This window comes from Leptidea sinapis, chromosome 24 (genome assembly GCF_905404315.1).
Source record: "Leptidea sinapis chromosome 24, ilLepSina1.1, whole genome shotgun sequence".
Lineage (NCBI taxonomy): Eukaryota > Metazoa > Arthropoda > Insecta > Lepidoptera > Pieridae > Leptidea > Leptidea sinapis.
The window spans coordinates 4,713,017-4,734,410 of record NC_066288.1 but is presented as its reverse complement, the minus strand read 5'-3'; the positions used below and the strand labels follow the sequence as shown (position 1 = coordinate 4,734,410).

General features: G+C 36.3%; 1 protein-coding gene across 2 annotated transcripts; it reads right to left on the bottom strand.

The window, feature by feature from the left end:
• Positions 1-1,066: 1,066 nt before the first annotated feature.
• LOC126971680 (uncharacterized) lies at positions 1,067-16,203 on the bottom strand. 2 transcript variants are annotated; one of them, XM_050818071.1, is made up of 6 exons: positions 16,018-16,203; positions 15,381-15,563; positions 15,174-15,300; positions 13,989-14,152; positions 12,479-12,583; positions 1,067-8,440 (listed from the first exon to the last, which is right to left on the bottom strand). In XM_050818071.1, the coding sequence occupies exons 1-6, from the start codon at positions 16,036-16,038 to the stop codon at positions 8,315-8,317; spliced, it is 726 nt and encodes a 241-aa protein (XP_050674028.1). In that variant the 5' UTR covers positions 16,039-16,203; the 3' UTR covers positions 1,067-8,314. The 2 variants fall into 2 exon arrangements, with proteins under 2 accessions (XP_050674028.1, XP_050674027.1); XM_050818070.1 differs by lacking the exon at positions 16,018-16,203 and adding an exon at positions 15,824-15,971.
• Between the last annotated feature and the right edge of the window lie 5,191 nt (positions 16,204-21,394).

The window sequence follows — 21,394 nt, the reverse complement described above, 5'->3', positions numbered from 1 at the left end:
ATTGACTCATTTGCGTCAAATGAATAAAATAAATTCGAAAAATAGGTGCCTCATGATTTGACTGATCTGCAGAAAGAAAGGTGTGTATAGGCTTGTGTTGCCTTGTTGAATCGATACAGAAATTAAGGAATATTGGATCGAATTGTGGCATGCGATGATGACCGGATTCTTTACGATAACCGTAAAGGAAAAATGCAATGGTTGACCCCAGGTTAAACGCCGCAAGTGTCCTAAAGCAAAGCTTACCAATAAAAAGGTACTTATTGGTAACTGTTAGGTGGTCTCAGCATTGTGTTATTCACTATAGCTTCCTCCGATCTGGTCAAGCAATAACGGTAGATGTCTACTGTACCGAATTCCGAATAATGATAGTAAAACTCGCACTGAAACAGCCCCGATTTTACTTTGACAATCCCGCCTCTTATTACGTAGTATTTACACCCCTTTGTGTATGGACTGCATGGATAAATAATTAATCAAAAATTATTTTAAATACCGTAAGTCAAATGTCAAATTTATTTTCAAATTTCATTGTTTTCTGTTGTGGAGTTAGGTCATGTTCACGATATATGATTGACATTATTTGACATTATAGTTCACGATATATGATTGCTTTTTGCTTAAACGCTTCAAACATATCTGTTGGCTAGGAATTAGATCGGCTCCTAGCCAGTACCTGTTAAAACTTAACTGCCTTACAAATAAACTTGATACAACATTAAACTTGGGAATAAACCAAGAATAAAATGCAAAATGTCGACTATATCGCTGACAACACAGTCAATACAACGATAATTCTGAAGTTTTCCAAATGTCAGACACACTTGCAAATAAACGCGGAAAACGTTAGATTGTATCAAGCATATTAAGCAAAATAACGTTTTGGTTTGTTGTCAGGTATAACTTTATACCCAGTTTATTTGTAAGGCCGTCAAAGTTTAGTCTTAAGTCCCAAGGATCTGCAGTTTAAACGACGGATAGAGCTGTTGTGGGCTTCACCGCGATGTAAAGGATTGGACCACAGAGCTGTAAATGTAGGTGTAGTTCAAAAAAATAGCTGTCATAACAATAGTTTTTACTTTATAATTTACATAAAATCATACATAATCTTTACCTATTCTACCAACTATCTATTCACATATTATTCTTATATTAGTAAGGTAGACTACGGTTTTAATATATCTGCCGAAAAACGTGTTGATTCTGTGTGACTAGAAATACTTTTTTGAGAAAATAGCATGAGATATTTTCAGATATTTACAATAATTGTAATACTTACCCGAAGGTATTTGTAAAAGTTGGTGTTAAGGCAAGAATAATTTCTGAACGAGCTTTCTGAACGGTGACATAAACCCAAAAAAGGTATTATATACCATTCGTCATACTGAAATATTCTGATTGTGTTCTAATCTTGACTGTTATATCGAGTATTGTCTTTTCAAACATACAGGATATGTGCCGTGAGTGGAGCAAATTAAATTATTAAAAAAGTTTTTATTTGTAACAAGCATTAATTAATTGATTATAAAATTAACAGAGTTATAAATTAGAGTAGAAAAATTGCGAAAAATGTTACACCACTGTTGTGGTTTTCTGTCATAAAAAATAATTTAATAGAGTGTCTATACTAGTAAAATTTTGAATAATATAGTTAAAAATATATATCAGGATTCAAGTGTTGGCAGGGCACATAAAATGAGATAGAGATAAAATAAACAGCATTAGTTTCAAGGCAGATGTACATACCTAATGCACGCAATGTCTACGTGTACCTTATATACATATCACAGCACCCCAGTATCAGCTCGATCCATTCGACCGCGTGTAACGCAGAGCAGCTCGCATTGTCGGGGACCCAGTGCTCTGTGAACGGCTGGATCACTTGGCGTTGCGTAGAGACGTCGCTTCATTGTGTGTCTTCTACCGCATTTATCACGGGGAGTGTTCCGAAGAGCTGTTTAACCTGATTCCTGCCGCCGAATTCCACCTTCGCAAGACACGCCACAAATTAGGATATCATCCCCACCATCTTGATGTGTGGCACACCTCCACAGTGCGGTTTTCAAGGAGCTTTCTCCCTCGTACTACAAAGCTGTGGAATGAGCTTCCTTGTGCGGTGTTTCCGGGACGATACGACATGGGTACCTTCAAGAAAAGCGCGTACACCTTCCTTAAAGGCCGGCAACGCTCTTGTGATTCCTCTGGTGTTGCAAGAGAATGTAGGCGGCGGTGATTACTTAACACCAGGTGACCCGTATACTCGTTTGTCCTCCTATTCCATAAAAAAAATACATTATCAGGCGACGAACGCTAACCTAGCCTATCTTCGTATGTAGCCCTTATCATTGTCGACACTGAGATGTTGAAGTTTTGCTTTCAGAGTAATCACTGACATTCTCTCCTTGGCCTCTCTACTTGGTGAAATTTTACATAGCCATATTTAGACGTACTACCAATAGTAGGTATTGCCGATTCTTACCTATGGCTGCCTTGGGAACTCACAGCAGCACAACGCAATAGGTTGTAGGTATGCCAGCGAGCCATGGAAAGAAGCATGTTCAACAAAAGACAAGCAATAGACATTTGAGAGACAAGAATAGCCGATGTTGCTTATGCTATAAAGAGTCTAAAATGGAAATGGGCTGGACACCTCATGAGAGGACCTGATAAATGGAGCAAAACTATCATTACATGGTACCAAAGAGGTTGCAAGAGAAATAGTAGTAGGCAAATTAGAAGATGGGCAGATGGGAAGATGAAATAGTGAAAATGGCTAGAAGAACCTGCATTAGACTAACTACAAATAAAGAAGATTGGAGAAGAACACGAGAGGCCTTTGCCCAGAGGCACACAGACAATTAAGGATTTAGATAAGAGTCATGTATTAGGATTAGTTTTTGTCTGAATAAAAGGCTATTACTATTATTATTAGAGGTACTTATTGCGCATTATAACGTAATTTCCATATCCTTTTAACAAGGTCTCAGGAGAAAAGTAAAATACAAAACTTATTTGCATGTCTTAGTGTGCAGTCTCCTCCCTGCGTCGTAATCATCAGTACTGAGGGTCGTGACCACCCCTCTGTATCACTTTCTCACGTATGATCGCTCTCCATCTATTCCTGTCTCTGGCGGTGTGAAAGGCATTGTGAACCGTAGAGTCGAGGGCGGAGCGGATCTGATCGGACCATCGTGTTGGACTGCGTCCACGAGGCCTCTTCCCATCTATTTTGCCGACCATATTGAGCCTCTCAAGGTTTCCATCGTAGTGTGCAGTACTTAAATGAAATTCCAAATAACATAACATGTCTAACTCCTTCTTATACCTATTCAAAGAAATTAAAAAGAATCGCGTCATTAAAAAGCCTATAATAAGTTTAAGGAATATATAGAGGATAAAGTAATATGGGATAATGCTCGTGGTCCACCTAATAATAACTCTTTATAATAATTTTAATTAAATAAATATTCATAATATCGATTCTTAAGCGCTTAGTTTAAGTCTATTTGAATAAAGTTTGACTTTGACTCTCACTCTAACACACACATACACATACACTATCTCACTCTCTCTCTCTCTCTCTCTCTCTCTCTCTCTCACTATCTCTCTCTCTCTCACTATCTCTCTCTCTCTCTCTCCTACTCTTTATCTCTCTACAGTATTAAAGAAAATATTTACGTAATTGGTACTTTACACGTGAGTTACAAGTTTATTTACAAAAACAAAGTAATATTCAAACTATACCACAATCGAATATAAGTTTGCATCTTATTTTTTTATAATGGGTTAGCAACACATAATTATACGACAAACATAAAAACCTTGGCTCACTTAAACATGTAGATGACAATGACAACTTTGAAAACATCGAAAAAAATTGAGTTCAGAATGAACCTCTATTTATAGTAATATAATATTGACACACTTTTCACACAAATTATCTTGCCCCAAGTTAAGCCTGTGTTATGGGTTACAAGATAATGATATATTTAATACAATATACTTACTTAAACATACATAAATTCATATATACATACATAAATACATTTAAACATCCATGACTCGGAAACAAACATTCATATTCATCATATAAATGCTTGCACCTACCGGGACCTATCTATTTAGAGCCATGCACGCATACTAACACAAAGTGTCATACAAATCGGGAGTGTAAGACGTAGTAGGTACTACAGTATTAAACCTGACCTGATTTTATCGGTAAAACATTGATGTTTATATAGATAAACTCAGCCAGTTGCTTTTTCATTTTCCTTAAACTCAAATAAAATATGAGATCAAATTAAATCTATATAGATAATCTAAATCCAGAGTATCACATATTCCGTCTCTCTTACATCCCAACATACAGTAGACCCCTGGAATACATCGCATCTGTTCGTTGACATTTAATACACACAGATCTATTCGTATACAATTTGACAGCTGTCAGCGATTCACTATAATACATGATCATGTGTATTCCGACAGACACTAGAACCCTGGAATACATCGCATCTGTTGGTTAACATTTAATACACCCAGATCTAATTGTATACAAATTGACAGCTGTCAGCGATACACTATAGTAAATAAACACGTCTATTCCGACAGACACTAAAACCCTGGAATACATCGCATCTGTTCGTTGACATTTAATACACACAGATCTATTCGTATACAATTTGACAGCTGTCAGCGATTCACTATAATACATGATCATGTGTATTCCGACAGACACTAGAACCCTGGAATACATCGCATCTGTTAGTTAACATTTAATACACCCAGATCTAATTGTATACAAATTGACAGCTGTCAGCGATACACTATAGTAAATAAACACGTCTATTCCGACAGACACTAAAACCCTGGAATACATCGCATCTGTTCGTTGACATTTAATACACACAGATCTATTCGTATACAATTTGACAGCTGTCAGCGATTCACTATAATACATGATCATGTGTATTCCGACAGACACTAGAACCCTGGAATACATCGCATCTGTTGGTTAACATTTAATACACCCAGATCTAATTGTATACAAATTGACAGCTGTCAGCGATACACTATAGTAAATAAACACGTCTATTCCGACAGACACTAAAACCCTGGAATACATCGCATCTGTTCGTTGACATTTAATACACACAGATCTATTCGTATACAATTTGACAGCTGTCAGCGATTCACTATAATACATGATCATGTGTATTCCGACAGACACTAGAACCCTGGAATACATCGCATCTGTTGGTTAACATTTAATACACCCAGATCTAATTGTATACAAATTGACAGCTGTCAGCGATACACTATAGTAAATAAACACGTCTATTCCGACAGACACTAAAACCCTGGAATACATCGCATCTGTTCGCTGACATTTAATACACACAGATCTAATTGTATACAATGTGACAGCTGTCAGCGATACACTATAATAAATAAACACATCTATTCCGACAGACACTGGAACCCTGGAATACATCGCATCTGTTCGTTGACATTTAATACACACAGATCTAACTGTATACAAATTGACAGCTGTCAGCGATACACTATAGTAAATAAACACGTCTATTCCGACAGACACTAAAACCCTGGAATACATCGCATCTGTTCGTTGACATTTAATACACACAGATCTATTCGTATACAATTTGACAGCTGTCAGCGAATCACTATAATACATGATCATGTGTATTCCGACAGACACTAGAACCCTGGAATACATCGCATCTGTTGGTTAACATTTAATACACCCAGATCTAATTGTATACAAATTGACAGCTGTCAGCGATACACTATAGTAAATAAACACGTCTATTCCGACAGACACTAAAACCCTGGAATACATCGCATCTGTTCGCTGACATTTAATACACACAGATCTATTCGTATACAATTTGACAGCTGTCAGCGATTCATTTAATACATGATCATGTGTATTCCGACAGACACTAGAACCCTGGAATACATCGCATCTGTTGGTTAACATTTAATACACCCAGATCTAATTGTATACAAATTGACAGCTGTCAGCGATACACTATAGTAAATAAACACGTCTATTCCGACAGACACTAAAACCCTGGAATACATCGCATCTGTTCGCTGACATTTAATACACACAGATCTATTCGTATACAATTTGACAGCTGTCAGCGAATCACTATAATACATGATCATGTGTATTCCGACAGACACTAGAACCCTGGAATACATCGCATCTGTTGGTTAACATTTAATACACCCAGATCTAATTGTATACAAATTGACAGCTGTCAGCGATACACTATAGTAAATAAACACGTCTATTCCGACAGACACTAAAACCCTGGAATACATCGCATCTGTTCGTTGACATTTAATACACACAGATCTATTCGTATACAATTTGACAGCTGTCAGCGAATCACTATAATACATGATCATGTGTATTCCGACAGACACTAGAACCCTGGAATACATCGCATCTGTTGGTTAACATTTAATACACCCAGATCTAATTGTATACAAATTGACAGCTGTCAGCGATACACTATAGTAAATAAACACGTCTATTCCGACAGACACTAGAACCCTGGAATACATCGCATCTGTTGGTTAACATTTAATACACCCAGATCTAATTGTATACAAATTGACAGCTGTCAGCGATACACTATAGTAAATAAACACGTCTATTCCGACAGACACTAAAACCCTGGAATACATCGCATCTGTTCGTTGACATTTAATACACACAGATCTAATTGTATACAATTTGACAGCTGTCAGCGATTCACTATAATACATGATCATGTGTATTCCGACAGACACTAGAACCCTGGAATACATCGCATCTGTTGGTTAACATTTAATACACCCAGATCTAATTGTATACAAATTGACAGCTGTCAGCGATACACTATAGTAAATAAACACGTCTATTCCGACAGACACTAAAACCCTGGAATACATCGCATCTGTTCGTTGACATTTAATACACACAGATCTAATTGTATACAATTTGACAGCTGTCAGCGATTCACTATAATACATGATCATGTGTATTCCGACAGACACTAGAACCCTGGAATACATCGCATCTGTTGGTTAACATTTAATACACCCAGATCTAATTGTATACAAATTGACAGCTGTCAGCGATACACTATAGTAAATAAACACGTCTATTCCGACAGACACTAGAACCCTGGAATACATCGCATCTGTTGGTTAACATTTAATACACCCAGATCTAATTGTATACAAATTGACAGCTGTCAGCGATACACTATAGTAAATAAACACGTCTATTCCGACAGACACTAAAACCCTGGAATACATCGCATCTGTTGGTTAACATTTAATACACCCAGATCTAATTGTATACAAATTGACAGCTGTCAGCGATACACTATAGTAAATAAACACGTCTATTCCGACAGACACTAGAACCCTGGAATACATCGCATCTGTTGGTTAACATTTAATACACCCAGATCTAATTGTATACAAATTGACAGCTGTCAGCGATACACTATAGTAAATAAACACGTCTATTCCGACAGACACTAGAACCCTGGAATACATCGCATCTGTTGGTTAACATTTAATACACCCAGATCTAATTGTATACAAATTGACAGCTGTCAGCGATACACTATAGTAAATAAACACGTCTATTCCGACAGACACTAGAACCCTGGAATACATCGCATCTGTTGGTTAACATTTAATACACCCAGATCTAATTGTATACAAATTGACAGCTGTCAGCGATACACTATAGTAAATAAACACGTCTATTCCGACAGACACTGGAACCCTGGAATACATCGCATCTGTTCGTTGACATTTAATACACACAGATCTAATTGTATACAAATTGACAGCTGTCAGCGATACACTATAATAAATAAACACGTCTATTCCGACAGACACTAAAACCCTGGAATACATCGCATCTGTTCGCTGACATTTAATACACACAGATCTAATTGTATACAATTTGACAGCTGTCAGCGATACACTATAATAAATAAACACGTCTATTCCGACAGACACTAGAACCCTGGAAAACATCACATCTGTTCGTTGACATTTAATACACACAGATCTAATTGTATACAAATTGACAGCAGTCCGCGATACACTATAATAAATAAACACGTCTATTCCGACAGACACTAAAACCCTGGAATGCATCGCATCTTAATGTACACAATTTGACAGCTGTCATCTATAGACTATAATAAATAATCAGGTCTGTGACAAATGTATAGACTAGACTGAATCTCATATCTATTCACATAGCGTATTGCTAAGTAGGTGCAGTGGTGTAAAACCTCTTCATAGTAGCATCGATATCAACGAGCGCGCCGGTGATGTCGTGTGCGGTGGAACCAATTGTCTCAAATGTGCCTGCCAGACGCTCTATAGCGCGAGACTGAAAATTATACACAATATAATTAATTCTGCATACTCGTATAATGTTCTTCAATCAATATTTTATAAAAGGGGCAGAATATTTTCAATGCCTTTAAATGATAGTATACATTCTATTTTATACTCCATTTTTCAAATTAAAATTCAAATATTTGTCTATTTAAAATCTGATTTGTTAGTCACTGGATCAAACGTCAAAATAAAATGTATTAGTAGGCATAACAAATATAATTCAAAAATCGAATAACAACTCCAGTGGACGTCTGGCCAGGTGACTTGGATTAGGGTTACCATATCTCCGGATTAGTACTGAGTTCTCAGAATTGCGGTTGGATTTAGCAAATCATATGAAATCTCAGGATTTTTAATAGAAGTTTTCAATAGTATAAAAATAAATGAAAGTTATAAACTAAAAATAATATTTTATGATCATTGCTTTTGAGTATTGTAAGATGGCCGGCTATCTTTTTCTACAAGCAATCCCTCTCCCGAAATATTATTAATACTTGCCTAACAGATTTATTACAACTTTTACTTCTTCCCATTGTTTTCATTTGAAGCAATCACCGTCAAGTCAGCTAATACATTTCAAGTTAATGGCGCCAAAATTATACGATGACCTACAACCACAGAGCCATAGTGTTCGGATTTATAATTTGAATAAAATAATAAACGATACAGCGTTCTTAAGTAAGTGACCAGCGAGTAAATCAAATCAAATCAAAATCAGTTTATTCACTTAGATTACGGAAATGACACTTATGAATGTCAAAAAAAAAATAATTTTCTTATTGAATCTACCGCTACTTCGTAAAGGGTTGAGCTAATGAGATGAAGTAGCAAGAAACTCATTGCCACTCTTTTATATCAAGATTTACATTTAAGTACATCGATTTACAAATCATTTCAAATTACAATATAATATGTTAAATGTAAAATGATGCAACAGACACACTCAAACGTCAAATAGTCAACGTCTTACACGAGTAAGTCAAAAAAGTAAATCTAAATTAATACAAAAGTTATTGAGTACAGTAGCTGCATCATCCACACACACCATAAATAAAAAATAAAGGTATTCTGTGAGCATTTTATAAGCGATTTTAAATAAATAGTAAGTAGTAATCAGCCAATCCAGCCAATCATGTATATCAACGAATGTAAATAGTATGTAAAAAAAGTTATGCAATACAAAAAATACATGCAATTAATTATTTGATGCTGACTGAACTAATATACTATTGTTGCGTAGCAACCCTTCGAAGTATATGACGAGAGTTGTCAAACTTCAAGACATTGTTAATTTCAACAGCTCCGTCAGCATTACTCGTAGCTCAGCGGAAAAGTGTTTACTTTAGACACTGTAGACCCGGGTTCGATACACCTACCAGTGTATGTTTTTTTTTTGGGTTTTGTAAAGTTAAAGGCAATTTCTAGTAAGTTCAGGATCAAATCGAACAGAAAAAAAGGGATGGAAAATGTGTAAGCATGATAAAAATAGTTAAAAGAATTTTCTAGTACAATTTAAATTTAAAGATGGAATGGGAGAATCATTTTGAAAATAGAACGGATCCGGGGGTATATAAGCCGTACTAAGCGTGGCCTACGGCAGTTCTAGTTCTGACTCGAAAGTGTAAAGAAGAAGAAGAAGAAAAGAAGTAGTGAAAAGTGGAAGTGTTCTAAGAAGAAGAAGACAGAAGACAAGTAGTGTTCGGTGCAGTGTGACGCGTTGAAGGTACCGCCGCCCACAAGAGGAACAGCGGCAGACCGGCGAAGTGCAAGTTCAGAAAAAGTGAACGCAAATAAAGACTCGTTCCTATAAGCGGAGTATTATTTCCAATCCCTGACCCACTCCCGTGTCACTATATAATACTTCTATACTACTGAAGTGACTCAATGTGATCTAAAGTCAATGTCAAAGGCAACAAACTATTCAAATTTATTTCCCGCAATAATATTAAATTGTAATTTCTATCCTCCATACTTTCTACGCTTCTATTAGGCACATATTCCCACTTACATTCACACATTTCTCCCTTGAACTTAGATTAGATACTAACAAGGTTGTTAATATTATGGGTGTTTATTACTAACCGTACTAACTCTTGTTGCCTATTCTTCAGTTCACAAAAAAAAACACAGCTATATCAACCGATCATTTCCATTTCAATCAGCTAAATTAAAATAAAAAATCTCTCCACCTTGACGTTGGCCGAATCGTCGACATTCAGTCGACGGAGCCAGTTAATATTTAAAAAAAAAATAGCCTTAAATTAATCTGTGTTTGTCCCATAAACTATTATCCTAGCGTAATATACAAACACTACGGCGAGACTAAATTTAAAATGTTCATGTGTGCTAGTTTTACAGATGTGGTAGTGAGTTAGTGTAGAATTTGGATTTGGTCAATCCTTGCGACAAATATACATAAACATTCAAATATATTCACGTATATCATATTTAATTTTCTAACACTTTTTTTTTTAATTTTATAATCTTTAGAAAATAGAGTGTTTACTGCGTTTATAATACAATTTTTTTTTTTGTGAATATGTGTTACGAAAATATGCCCCACGAAAGCAGTATTTTTTTTATGGAATAGGAGGACAAACGAGCGTACGGGTCACTTGTTGCTAAGTGATCACCGCCGCCCACAATCTCTTGCAACACCAGAGGAAACACAGGAGCGTTGCCGGCCTTTAAATAGTATAGAAGAATCAGTATTTACCTGTGAAATTTTTCTTTATTTGGATTGTTACTGTAGATAACAACACAATCTAAACAGAACACGACACCATTTTATTTATCTTAATAACCGTTAAAACACAGAACAATTTCGATGAAAACACTAAAATTAAAATGCAGTCCAATTTGACAGGAGACTATTGGACACTAAATTGGTTCATAACGGTTTCATGGTCTTCATCTATTTCGTCTCTTTCTCACACCTAGGTTTTTATGTAAGGATAGTTATCTCACTCTCACACAGGGTTCGTCTATTATGCTTATGTCTACTTAGTTTATGGTGTGTCCATTATAATCTAACAGCATGTATACTTGTTTCAGGTATAAATAATTCTTGAAAATTTATTGAAGTAGGCGTTTATTGCGAAAACCCATAATTATACAAATGATTTAAGTCTTCTTTAGTGTTAATTCCGCCAATATTTGTTTTTAAACAATTCGACACGTGTTTCGCCTCTCCACGAGGCATCCTCAGGACGTGTTGTCTCGCCAAAATCTGACACGAGACAGTGTGGATGTGATTAAGTCTAGTCAACAAAAAAAATTGGCGGAATTAACACTAAAGAAGACTTAAATCATCTGTATAAATAATTCTTTTTAAAACTTTGTTCAATCTTGGCAAAGTTCATTACCATAAACACTGGTAAATTCGTTAAAACCGATCAAATAACACACTGTAAGCTTGATTGTCTACGGCAACGTGACATTGGCTCAATTGTAGTGCCCCTTCCACAGAAGCCACAGTAGGAATATTAGAAAATAATTGGCTTAAACTTATCACTTTTGAGTCGTCATCAAAAATATTTAAGTTATTTAAATTATTGACTCTACCATAATTATATTTGAAATCTAATATGACAAGATTTCATTCCTATATCAATTTGCGAGGATTATCTATTATTGTTCTTGATTAAGTTTTAATGAAGTATACAATAATTTTGTGCTTGTGTTTTTTTTTATGAAAATAAGAGACGGGACGAGCAGGACGTTCAGCTGATGGTAATTGATACGCCCTGCCCATTACAATGCAGTGCCGCTCAGGATTCTTGAAAAACCCCAAAAATTCTGAACGGCACTACAACTGCGCTCGTCACCTTGAGACAGAAGATGTTAAGTCCCATTTGCCCAGTAATTTCACTAGCTACGGCGCCCTTCGGACCGAAACACTGTAATGCTTAGTCATTACTGCTTCACGGCAGAAATAGACGCCGTTGTGGTACCCATAATCTAGCCGGCATTCTGTGCAAAGGAGCCTCCCACTGGTGTTTCAAATGATTCAAGAAACAATACACACCTGAATATTTGAAGCTTCAGCCATCTTCTCCATAGCTTCAGAGGAGGCCTGTGATGCCTGAGCTAGTTGCAACATTGCATTTGCCTGTTCAGTCATCACTTTGACCTGATAATAAATCTATATGTTTACATTATATAAAAAAAAAACGTTTTTCGTTAGTTTGTATCAGAACAATTAAATAATAAATTGACACCTCAGAAAAGAAAGAAAAATAAATGTATACATTTTAATAAAATGAGAAAGAAGAGGAAGGCTCAAATTTCAACGAATACTAATTATTAAAATAAAAAAATCACACTCAATAAATAGTAGGTATCTATGAATCAAGACATTTTTGTTCTCATCTGAAATTGTTTTATACAAACTCATTAACAGCTAATATATTTCAAGTTAGGATATCATCCCCACCAGCTGGATGTGTGGCGGTCCTCCACAGTGCGGTTTTCAAGGAGCTTTCTTCCACGTACTACAAAGCTGTGGAATGAGCTTCCTTGTGCGGTGTTTCCGGGACGATACGACATGGGTACCTTCAAAAAAAGCACGTACACCTTCCTTAAAGGCCGGCAACGCTCTTGTGATTCCTCTGGTGTTGCAAGAGAATGTGGGCGGCGGTGATCACTTAACACCAGGTGACCCGTACGCTAGTTTGTCCTCCTATTCCATTAAAAAAATGTATTTAATTCCTATTCAGTGTGGACAGACAGACAGATGATATAGCCATGATTGTAATAAGGCAGGGATCCTATAAACAGCCTAACCTATCAAGTGGTATATGGTTGGTACCACATACCACCTGGTAACCTACCACAACATAACAATATTATCGCAATCATAAGTCTTAGGGCAAAGGCTCAAAGATCTAAGGCCGAGTCCACATAAATAACAAATTTGGCCTAAAAGAACTATGGAGTTAGATACAAAGAGTATATGGGAGGGGGGGTAATAAGACAATGAAGATACTTTGGAGATGCTGGAGTTGTCAAATAATAATTAGTTTGGAAGACATCGAGTTAGTAAATCTTTTGTGGGGCGATGTATATGCTTTTACGACAAGTTCCCAGAAAATGTTCAAAACAAAAGTATTACGTTATTCAAAAGAATTGTTAAAAAACGTTTGTGTGGTAAAGGTTACTATAACATAAATGACTTTCTGAATGATACCACAGATTGGGAATGGAGTGACCTCCCTCAGGCTATTAAATAATAAGTTTAATTGTACAATATTACTTTGTAAACATATTTATTCAATGAAAAAAAAAGCCCGCTGAGTTTGTTGCGCCCATTCTTCTCAGGTCTGACACATTCATTTTGGAATGGGTGGTAGTTTTTTGACTTTCAATAAGTGTTTTCACATCCTATTTTGAATAAAAATATTTGAATTTGAATAACAGATAGAGAATAAATATAAGCCTTCATTGCACTATAGTTAATTAATTAATGATATTGGAGGTTTTTATTATATAGAGCATTGTTATAGAACATGTATTGTGAGAATAACATTACTACTCACAAGTTTCTCCATCAAATTTAGGTGTCGTTCCTCAACATCCACGGGTTCATTTGTTTCACTGAGATGTATATCTTCATCAGCGGCATTATCTTCTAAGCTATTTTCATTATATGTATTGTTGCTCTCCAAAAAGCTGTTTTCAACTTTTACTGAATTACGGGATTCTAAAAATGAATGCATGCCAAAGTTTCAATTTAATATTAACTTTATACAAATTTATAATATTATTAATAAAGTAAAGGCTATGATGACTGTAGAATGTTTAACCATGTCCAAACTCTACTGGGACAGTTTTACAATTACACAGACATAAATATTATTGCAAATAAGCTTGATATTGTACTGGTAGATCAGTTGCAGCACTGGGCATTTATCTTAGATAGACCCACCCCATGTAATGTTACAGGTTATCCTAGTGCATAGGTTCTCAATGTGGGCAATAACGCCCCTTTGTGGGTGTTTGAGACTTTCGGGGGGCAGTAGAACACCCAGAGAAAATTAGGGGGCATTGAGATGGCGCAGATGGGGCGTGTGTAGATAAAAAAATATAGTCTAAAAAGGCAAAAAAATACTCTAGAAAAAAACATATTCTCAAAGTGGGCGGTGAGCAAAATAAGGTCCTAGTAACATCAAAGATGGACAAATTATCACAGCTCTTAGACTTAGCTCAGAGGGTTACCAACATATCTTAATATTCAATTCTGTAAATGATCTATAAGATGATGCAAGATGTTTCGTAACCTTCTGAGCTGCATAGATGCAAGATGCATCTTATGAGCTATATATAAAGACTGATTGTCTTGAGGCTAATACTAGATATTTATTGAGTTGGATTGAGGGTCAAATAAGAGAAGATAGCTATTTGGGAATGGCACATATTGAGTAAAAGTTATTATAAACTATCATCATATTTGTACTTACACAATCCTATCACAGGGGAAGGTCATTATGTGTATCCACTTGCCAAGGTTGTGGCATACTTTTTAGCTTCTTCCATTTATATAAACCTTTTCATTCCTATTCATTTTTATCTGGCTCCTTTACAGTATATACCCAATCCCACTAGGCCACAGGCTTGGCAAAATGAATAAGTGTGTTTCAGAGCAAATATCTAATATCTTTTTTATCTCTCACTACTACTAGAACCTATCCAGAAAAGATTTAAGTCATTACAGATATACTTACTGTTTCCATCATCATTTGCTAGAAATAGATCCCATATTCGCTTGTCAATATTAGATGATAAAATATTAGAATCATTACCACTTGATACAACTTTTGATCTTACTGTTGATTTTTTATCAGCCCAATACTGAAAGTGTAACATTTATTCTAAATATTTTGAGTTATATTGGATGTTTAAATTGTAAATTAAAGTTAATATAAAAATACCTTTATCCAAGACTTCATGGGTCTAGTAGGTCCATTGATATTGTTTACAATTCGTGTCAGTTTCATCCAAAGCTTTTTACTTTCTTCTCTTCCTTCAATTCCCCTGAGTTGACCCAAACCTAATGCTGGGTGTTGTTTCATGAAGTCTACAATAGCCATTACTTGCTCTAGGCTAGGTCTTGACTAGAATTTAATTAAAATCCGTTCATTAAATTTCATAAATCCATACGTATTGAAAATGTTTTGAATAAATACCTTAAATCTAAATTATTATTATTGGAATAAACATTAGAGATATTTATTATGTATTCATAACATTTAATATGCTTTATTCTTCGAATAATTTTATTAGACAATTATAATATAGTACTGAAGTCGTCAAGTTGTTTTCTGTTTACACCAGATTTTGAATATTATGTATTATAAAATAAAAAAGTACCTACGTTCCTATTATATATAAAGTGATTTTTAAGGAAAAGTAAACCGGTAGTAATTTCACTGACTGCTAGCATTCGAGATTGAATAGTAAAGTACTACGGGTAGTGTTATCTGAAATACGAAGTTGTAAAGGGTAATCTCGAACAAAATAAGTCGAAATTACTGTAAGTACTAAAAGTAAACAGATTATTGTTCTTACCGCTATTGCACGTTCCGTCATATTTGACTTATTTATTTAAATTCATCTCATCCTTTAATGGGTTAAGAAAATATATAAATTACAAGTATACTAAAATTTTACCACACTATATAAATTACAAAATGAAAATGAAACATAAATCGATTCGAAAAGTTGGAATCAAGTTTAGTGGCGACAAAACGACCATTGGTTGGGGAAAACCAAAGACTAAAGGTAAAGAGTATGTAGTATGTACTTTGAACACCTCGTATCCGTAAATCCTTATGAATGTGTCGCTCACTTATTGAAATAGCCCAATTAGACATAGATTTTTTTGATTGAAGTTTGTCGTTATTTTTTAATAAAGTAAAATAATTATGTAGATTTGAAATTTTGTAGTTTATGTATGATGAAAATTCTTCGAGCGCCTGATTTGTTAAAATCGTAGGTATTTGTGCTGTGCTATCCTGTAGGATTGCAATAAGATTTAAATGTAATTTAATGAAGACTTTAGGTTAGAAATTATTGTAATTTGTTTGGATTGCCTAAATACATAGAAAGAAAAGGAAAGTAAATCTATTGTGTCCTTTTGATTCTCTAACCGATTTTGAATTTGAAGCCGTAAGCACTAACTAAGAAGTAGGTATGACGCGCTTGATAATAGCTCCTTAGTATTATGAACTTAAAATATTAATTAACACTACAGAATTAAAATTGTTGAATTCACTTCAAATGGAAAGTACAAGCGATATGCAACTTAGGCTGAGATAGAACGGGACAAAGCTATTTATCTTGCGTCTCTTTGTCATAACCCATCTTAATGTTTGTCACAATGTCAATTTTGCGACAAATAGTACAAAAGCTGCCATGTCATCGGTTGAAGATTAAAATAATAGTATTTTTTGAAATAAATAGTATTTTTGTGAATTGTATTGTTGGGTGTAGTGTGTCTGGCGGCCAAAGCCGTACCTAGTGATTATAAAAACCCAGGAGTTAGATTTCACACGTCGTATTACTTTTCACCTAAAGTTTACAATATAATGTACTACAACCTCATCTCAAAATAGGTCTATATGAAATATTCTTTCCAAAAGTATTGATTTTTGATCCATAGTCATAGTCAGCTATTTTCAATAAAGTCGTAATAAAAAAAACATTACATAAAACAGTAACAACGAGAATGTTAACAATTTGTTATATTTTTCAATGATAACCCTACATTCTGGGATAATTAAATTTGTAACCAAAATTTATGAACGATGCTCTACTCGAACCCGTGATCTCTAGGGTTCAGTCTGAGCGTTTTTCTACTGAGCCAACCATTTGAGTCACGCATCGTTCGTAAAACTTGATATGTCTTGTTCAGCTCGAATAATCTCAAAAATCTCAAATTGTTTAGATTTTTCTCAAATCAATTTCCCAATATGCAAATAATGGGGTTGAGCAGGTTATCAACTGTTAAGTAGATCCTGTAGATGCAGCCACAACTTGAGAGTTGCCAGTTGTACGTTTCCGTTAATATTACATATCATGCCATTGATTATGCCCATTGTTGTATGTAGTAAAATAATAAACAAAATTATTCTATTTCAGATTTCCATTAGATCCTATAATAAAAAAAAGTGTATGCGTGTAATCTTTACTGGCGATTGAATAACTTAATAATAATTTACTTTAGCCTTAATTAACAGATACATAAATATATTACATTAAATAAATATTAATTAAAGCCGTGTTACCAACTAAGCACTCACGTATTGCTGTAGAGCTAGCAGCATTGTTAGATTTATTCGCTATTTCTTTTCTTAGCAACGCTGACGATGTAACCTCATTTTTTGAACAAATCTGTTGGCATTTTCTCTACCTAGAATAAATAAAATCCTTTCTACTTATATTTATCAAGTTAGATTTAATTTATTTTACAAATAATGATAATCTTCATTATAAAGTCATTTCAGCTTCTTGGTTTTCTCTTTTTATGTACGAAGAAATCAAACACAAAAAAACAAGAAATTAACGAATGTTGCAAATGACAGAAAAATTCTGAAAACTTTTATTATTATTTATTACAAAATAAATAAGCAAATACACCCGGAGAGTTTCAAAAAATATTACTGAGTAATTTAAAATATGCGTTATTTAACGAAGCAGCTTACTTTCCTTATGAAGTTATCACTTCAATAACAATGGATAAATGCAACAGGACGAACATTACACCAAGTGGTAGGGCATTTAAACCCTACACATAAATGATGGTAGGCTGTCGTGTAAATAGACAGTCTACCGCGGGGAACTAGATTGATGTCACAAGCAAGTCTTCAAAATATATGCAGCGGACACGTGGCACACAAAAACACTTAAAAAGTTATATAATCAATCACGGCAGACAGACAACTCGAAGACAACTGTCTTACTGGTTTTTTGGCGCGCGAGTCGATTATTCGCACGTATTAAACGCGTATGCGCGACAACTAGCGCAATCTAGACCTGTCATGCGTAACTAAATAAATTTTCGAGTTAGCAGAAGGCCCAACGCATCAGATGCCGTCATAATTTATCCATATAAATCAAACATTAATATTTTTGTGAACTATACAACAAGCTGCTTCACCACCAAGTAAATCAATATATCTAGGTTGGCTATCTTGGTTGTCTCAAAGATCGAATACAGAATAGTATGGAACTTTCTTGCAGCCCTGCCACCGGTACCTGGCATGGCTTCGCTGCCGACACTCTAACCTTAACTTTTTATAATATTCATCTAATACGTATAAATAATAGGTATATATACATATTAATATATACATAGTTTTTAATACATATTAAAACAAATTTAGATTTTAAGAAAGAAATTAAATACTTGTGAATTTCGTCATCATTATTAGAGTTCTGACTGTAGTATTCACACGATATTTAACCGAATTCAAAAAGGAGGAGGTTCTCAATTTGATTGGTATTTTTTTATTTATATACACCGATTACGCTGTGATTTATGATTTACGTTCTTCTTAAGTTTGATGCGGAGTAGTTGCCATTTGGTCCCATAAAAATTATTGCATCTCTGAGTCAAAACCTAAGCCTATAAATAGGTAGCACATACAAATAGTACTTTATTAATATTAAAGGTATCAGGTTTTCAGAAGAGGTGTATTCAATTTAGTTATTTTGTAATTTTAATTTTTGAAGTCGGTTTTTTAAAAATAGTTTTTTTTTTTTTCAATATAAATATAGTCCTCGAAATCTACGAACCAAAGAGTAGATAGGTCTACCCTGAAAATTGCCGAGGCGGTGATAGCAGATATTTCTAACGAACACACATACCCCGGTATGACGCAAAAAATTATGCTCAATTTTGTATCCAGCCTATATTATATTATATGCTGTTTCACTCGGTCGAGATATCTGCGTCTCCGTAAAGAAAAACAAGGCCCGTCTCATGGTGGTGGTGGACGGCACTTAAATTGGAGAGGATTCCCCAAATGTTGTAAAAGTCCACATTAAGCGTGGAGCGGGGTGCCGTGGTATTGATGCCTCGTTAGTCTTTGGAAATGTGCGGTACTTTGCCATCCCCACAATACAACGGGCGGCCTGAGCGAGAATGCTCGAGGAGCGATAGAGTCGGAGCTCTAGCAGAGCCGGTACCCTACTGGGGTAAAATCTCTTGTAGGACCGCTGTCATATTCGGGTGTAGGGACAGGTGGGATGGTCCTCGTCACTAACTTTACTTTACTAGTGTAAGCCTGCTTTGCGCAGGATGCCTGCTAGATTATGGGTACCACAACGGCGCCTATTTGCAGTGAAGCAGTTATGTGTAAACAATACTGTGTTTCAGTCTGAAGGGCGCCGTAGCTAGTGAAATTACTGGGCAAATGAGACTTTAACATCCTATGTCTCTAGGTAGCGGCACTAGGCCGTACTTCACTTGGACTTTCCAGCAATTCTCTGCACGTGGTCGCAAGGCACGAACTACCCAAGCTTGGCTTGACTTTATTTCTGGCTGAAGATATACTTATTCTAATGTACAAATACTGTATTATTACTAAAGATTAAATTTATAATTAGCTCAATTAAATATTTTGTTACATTAGTGCTGATATTATGTAGGCTGAACTATTAAGGTACGTGTGTCTTAAACATCAATTTGTATAATTATAGGTTGCCTTGTACTTTCCCCGAGGCATAAAAAGAATAGGGGAGTCCCAGGCCCATGGGTGTCGTAAGAGGCGACTAAGGGCTTTTTAGAAGTGGAAGAGTCACGCTGCCGTCTTTTGACGCCAGCACAATCGGGCTGGACTAGTCCGGGTTAATTACCACACTCGCACAGAATACCGGCGTGAAGTAGCGGCCTAGTGCCGCTATCTTTCGCATAGGTTAGTGTCGAGGAACGGTGGCCATTCCCCTACCCCCTCAACGAATATGACAGCGGATCTTAAAACGATTTTACCCCAGGAGGGTACCGGCTCTACCAGAGTCGGAGAATCCCTCCCCGAGCACTCTAGCTCGGGCTGCCCTTCGTATTCTGGGGAAGGCACAGAACCGCGCATGATCAAGGACAAACGAGGCAGTAACACCACGGCACCCCGCTCCACACTCAACGTGGACTTTTGCAATATCAGGGGAATTCACTCCAATTTAAACGCCGTCCACCACCACCTTGAGACGGCGCAGCCGGCCTTGTGTTTTTGTATGGAGACGCAGATATCTCGACCTAGCGATACGTCATATTTAACGTACCTCGGGTACAAAATTGAGCACAATTTTTTGCCTCATGCCGGGGTATGTGTGTACGTTAGGGGGGATATCTGCTGTCGCCGTCTCGGCAATTTTGAGGGTAGGGACCTGTCCACTCTCTGGCTCTGCGTAGATTTAGAGGATCACGTCCGCATCTATGCGTGTGTCTACAGGTCCCATAGTGGTAACGCAGAAGCCGATCATCTCATGGGCTGCGTTCAAGCGGCAATTGACGACGTGCTTGCACAGATCCCCTCCGCTGAAATCGTAGTCTTGGGTGATGACGAATGGCTTGGATCACGTACCACAGACTACGCAGGGTGATCTGTGCATAATTTTGCATTGGCGTATGGTCTGTCCCAATTGGTTGAGTCGCCAACGCGGCTCCCGGATGTGGATAGCAACATGCCGTCCTTATTGGATCTTATGCTGACGACACATCCCGATGGTTACCAGATCTTTGTCGACGCCCCTCTCGGAACGTCCGACCATTGCCTGGTCAGGAGTGTAGTGCCTATCCGACGCCAACGTGGCAGACCACCAGCGACCCGCCGCGTTTGGCACTACAAGTCAGCAGTCAGCATCCCAATGTTAGGTTGCGTTCCTTTTTTGCATCCTACCCTTGGGGCAAGGTTTGTTTCCCTTCGGATGATCCTAGTACCTGCGC